This window comes from Cebus imitator, unplaced genomic scaffold (genome assembly GCF_001604975.1).
Source record: "Cebus imitator isolate Cc_AM_T3 unplaced genomic scaffold, Cebus_imitator-1.0 Scaffold263, whole genome shotgun sequence".
Taxonomy (NCBI): Eukaryota; Metazoa; Chordata; class Mammalia; order Primates; family Cebidae; genus Cebus; species Cebus imitator.
The window spans coordinates 2,037,821-2,042,111 of record NW_016107578.1 but is presented as its reverse complement, the minus strand read 5'-3'; the positions used below and the strand labels follow the sequence as shown (position 1 = coordinate 2,042,111).

The window sequence follows — 4,291 nt, the reverse complement described above, 5'->3', positions numbered from 1 at the left end:
TTCTCTTGATATTAGCTTGTGTGAAAGCTCCTCAATAGCATGGCTAAATGGATATTTCTAATCTTTTTTTTTTTTTTTTTTGAGATGGAGTCTCGCTCTGTCACCAGCCTGGAGTGCAGTGGTGCAATCTCAGCTCATTGCAACCTCCACCTCTTGGGTTCAAGTTTTTCTCCTGCCTCAGCCTCTCCAGTAGCTAGGACTACAGGCATGTGCCACCACACCTGGCTAATCTTTGTATTTTTAGTAGAGACAGGGTTTCACCATGTGGCCAGGATGGTATTGATCTCTTGACCTCATCATCTGCCTGCTAGGTGTGAGCCACTATGCCTGGTTAATTTTTATAATTTTAGTAGAGACAAGGTTTTGCCATGTTGCCCAGGCTGGTCTGGAACTCATGGCCTCAGGTGATTTGTCAGCCTTAGCCTCCCAAAGTGCTGGGATTATAGGTATGAGCCACTGTGCCTGGCCTCTGGAGTTATTTTTTACATCAGAACTAGTCCACAGAAACACCATCCTGGCCACACAGCCACTCCTCTAAGGTTTGTGGCGAGATGGCAACTCTGGGGAAGATGGGGTGGTGCCCGGTCCTCCCTCCATCCCCTTGGGGGGTTGTAGCCAGAGGTCCCCATGCTCAAGACCACTCACTGCTCACTGGTCTGCATCAGCTCTATGAGGTCAGAGAAGAGAACGTCTCGGTTCCTCTCGCAGAAGCCGCTGACGTCGTAGGAGACCTGGAGGGAGGCAGTGCTTAGGACAGTGAGGGACGGAGACCTGGGTGGGAGGGTGGGCGCAGGGTGCTTTCAGCCCGGGTAGTCAAGGGTTTCCTGGGACCTGTTTTGGGGTGAGAGGATCAGGGAGCGTCTACAGCACTGTTTCAGGGTATCTACAGTTCAGGGGATAGGGGTCGGGCTCCCTGGGGGGCTGATATTCAAGTTGAGGTTAGAGGATTGTGGCTATATCCCAGGTCAGAGATGAGGGGAGGTGGGCGCTACAGCCTAGATGAGTGGGAAGAGAGCTGCAGCCTACATCAGAGGCCAGGGCGGCAATGACAGTTATAGCTCGGATTCGTGGGGCGGGGGCCTGTAGCCTCAGAAGTTAGATTGGGTGTCTCTGACCTGGTCAATCGGGGGCCAGTGTGGGGGGCCTGTGTTAGGAGGGTAACAGCTCTGGCTCAGGGAATCCCTGCGGGGGCTTCAGCCAGGGTTGGGGGCCGGGGCTGCTACCAAAGCTGGGGGCTCTCTGTAGTTCCAAGCAGGGCTTTTGCAACCCCGACTTCAGGAACATGGGAGCTCCAGCCCTTTCTGTTTGTTTGCTTTTGTTTTTTGAGACAGAGGAGTCTCGTTCTGTTGCCCAGGCTGTAGTGCAGTGGCACAATCTCGGGTCACTGCAACCTCCACCTCTTGGGTTCAAGTAATTCCCCTGCCTCAGCCCCCTGAGTAACTGGGACCATGGGTAACTGCCACCACACCCAGCTAATTTTCTTTTGGTGTTTGTGTGTGTGTGTGTGTATATATATATATAAAATTTACCTGTATATATATAATTTATATATAAATATATATATAATTGGGACTACAGATACTTGCCACCACACCCAGCTGATTTTTTTTGAGTGTGTATATATATATATATATAGTATTTTATATATATATAATGTGTATAATATTTTATATATATATAATGTATATAATATTTTATATATATATATAATTTTTTTGAGATGGAGTCTCACTCTGTTGCCAGGCTAGAGTGCAGTGGTGCAATCTTGGCTAACTGCAACCTCCACCTCCTGGGTTCAAGTGATTCTCCTGCCTCAGCCTCCCGAGTAGCTGGGACTACAGGTGCGTGCCTCCATGCCCAGCTAATCTTTGTATTTTTAGTAGAGATGGGGTTTCACTATGTTTGCCAGGATGGTCTTGATCTCTTGACCTTGGGATTCACCCGCCTCAGCCTCCCAAAGTGCTGGGATTACAAGTGTGAGCCACCGCACCCAGCTGGATTTTTGTATTTTTAGTAGAGATGGGGTTTCTCCATGTTGGCCAGGCTGGTCTTGAACTCCTGACCTCAGGTGATCCACCCACCTTGGCCTCCCAAAGTGCTGAGATTACAGGCATGAGCTGCCGCTCCCGGCCTCTCCAGACCATTTTAGGGGCGCTCTTAGGAACATCTGCTGCTCATGTTGTGAGCTCATCGGATCACTGCCTGTGAGTCTATAGTCCTGTCCTCTGGGGAGCAGGGCTATGGGTGTGGTTGGAAGCCAGTGGATTTCTGTAGCCTTGGATAGGGGTCTGTAGTGGGCTTCAGCACATTTTGAAGGCTGTTGGCTCACAGGAGGGGCCTGGGGGCTTTGGGGATTTCCTCTCCAAATTGGGATCAGAAGGTGGGGGGCTGCGTCCTGTGTCCTTGCAGTCTATACTATATACATGGCATCTAAGGCCATTTGTCCATTCATTCACTCATGCATGATAGCGCAAGAGCCTCCTGTGTGCCACGTGCTGTTCTAGGCACTGTTGGCAACACAGCTATGAACGAAACAGTCTCATTGGGCTCCTAAGCTGGCATTCTGTATCAGTGAAAGACTTTAAGAAATAAAGGCAGTGTGTGGAGTGGTGCAAAATAATATGGAGAGAAAAAAAGAGTCTGAAGGAAGAAAGAAAATGGAGAGGAAGGCTGTTTTCCATGGTGATATTTGGAGCCACCTTTCTGAAGAAGAGACACTTGAACAAAGACCTCAAAGCAACAGGACTTGGTAGCAGCGAGCCTCCTGGGTAAGTGGTCAGAAAGCATTCCAAATAGGAGGAGAGGACATGCAAAGGCCAGGGTGCAAGGTTACAACTCACATTGGGGCTTATCTATGAGCATAGGGGGTCTGGTGCCCAAGCTGGGGTTAATTGGGGAGCGGGGGCCGGGGGGGGGGGCGCGGGGGGCGGAATTCTGTTCCCTCTGTTAGGAGATGTGTGTTAGTAAGGAAAGTTGTGGCCTGGATCAGGGGCCAGTGGATTTCTACAGCCCTGGCCCAGGGAACATGGTGGTGGTGGAGTCCAGACAAGTCTGGGGCTTAGAGAGTCCCTGGGGGGTCAGCGGGAAGGGTCTGTAGTTCAGGTTAGCAAGGAGTGGGTTGAGGCAGGGGGGCGGTGGAATTCTACAGCCCCGGCTGAGGATACTAGCAGGCTCTTTCCAGCCTGGGTGCTGGAAGGTGAAGGGTTACAGCCCCAGTCCTGGGGTTCTGTGAGGAGGCACAGGGGAGGATTGGTGGAGGGGGCACACCTTGCCAGCGTAGTGGTGGATGACGAAGCCGGCGCTCCAGCTGTTGAAATGCTCGTGGGTTCCCACAGCCGCCTGCAACTTCTGCAGCAGGGTCTGGTCTGCTCCCCCGCCCGTGGCGTGCATGGTGGCGCACACGTCGTCCAGGACGCTCATGATGCCTGGGGGGCTCTGCGGGGCGTGAGGGAGCCGGGTCGGCTCAGTTTGGTCTGCCTTGCTGCCCACCCCCCAGCACAGCTCGTCAGCCCGGAGATTAGGGGAGGGAGGGGGTGGAGGAGTGGAGGGAGCTACAGCTTCGGGGGCGGGGATGGCTCCAGGGGCGTCCAAACACAAGCACAAAAGGCATTGCAGGGGTCGGGGATGGAACGGCTGGTGGCGGTGGGGGGCTGGGGGGTCGTGGTGGCACAGGGGTGTGTGCAGGACTGCTGTGGAAGCTTGCTGGGGTACAGAGGTCGGTGGGGACCCCTCACGCGATTCAGGTCCCAGACTAAAATCCCTTGACAGGGGGACCTGCCCTTTATTTGTTTATATGTTTGAGGCAGAGACTTGCTCTGTTGCCCAGGCTGGAGTGCAGTGGTGCAGTCTCGGCTCACTGCAGCCTCCATCACCCAGGTTCAAGTGATTCTCCTGCTTCAGCCTTGCGAGTAGCTGGGACTACAGGCATGCATCATCACACCTGGCTTTTTTTTTCTTTTTGAGACCAGTCTCGCTTTGTCGCCCAGGCTGGAGTGCAGTGGCATGATCTGGGTTCACTGTAACCTCCACCTCCTGGGTTCAAGCGATTCTCCTGCCTCAGCCTCCTGAGTAACTGGGATTACAGGCACGCAGCACCATGCCTGGCGAAATTTTTTTGTATTTTTAGTAGAGATGGGGTTTCACCACGTTGGCCAGGCTGGTCTTGAACGCCTGACCTTGTGATCTGCCCGCCTCCACCTCCCAAAGTGCTGGGATTACAGGCGTGAGCCATCATGCTTGGCCTAACTTTTGTATTTTTTAGTGGAGATGGGGTTTCACCATGGTGGACAGG

General features: G+C 52.9%; 1 protein-coding gene across 1 annotated transcript in view; it reads right to left on the bottom strand.

The window, feature by feature from the left end:
- MYO1F (myosin IF) overlaps nucleotides 1-4,291 on the bottom strand; it is a 54,471-nt gene that overhangs the window by 18,888 nt on the left and 31,292 nt on the right. Inside the window, exons 13-14 of the mRNA XM_037728387.1 lie at nucleotides 3,268-3,772; nucleotides 646-731 (exon numbers count right to left, since the gene is read on the bottom strand). Coding sequence (XP_037584315.1) covers nucleotides 646-731; nucleotides 3,268-3,772 — 591 coding nt within the window. The remainder of the gene's footprint in view (nucleotides 1-645; nucleotides 732-3,267; nucleotides 3,773-4,291) is intronic.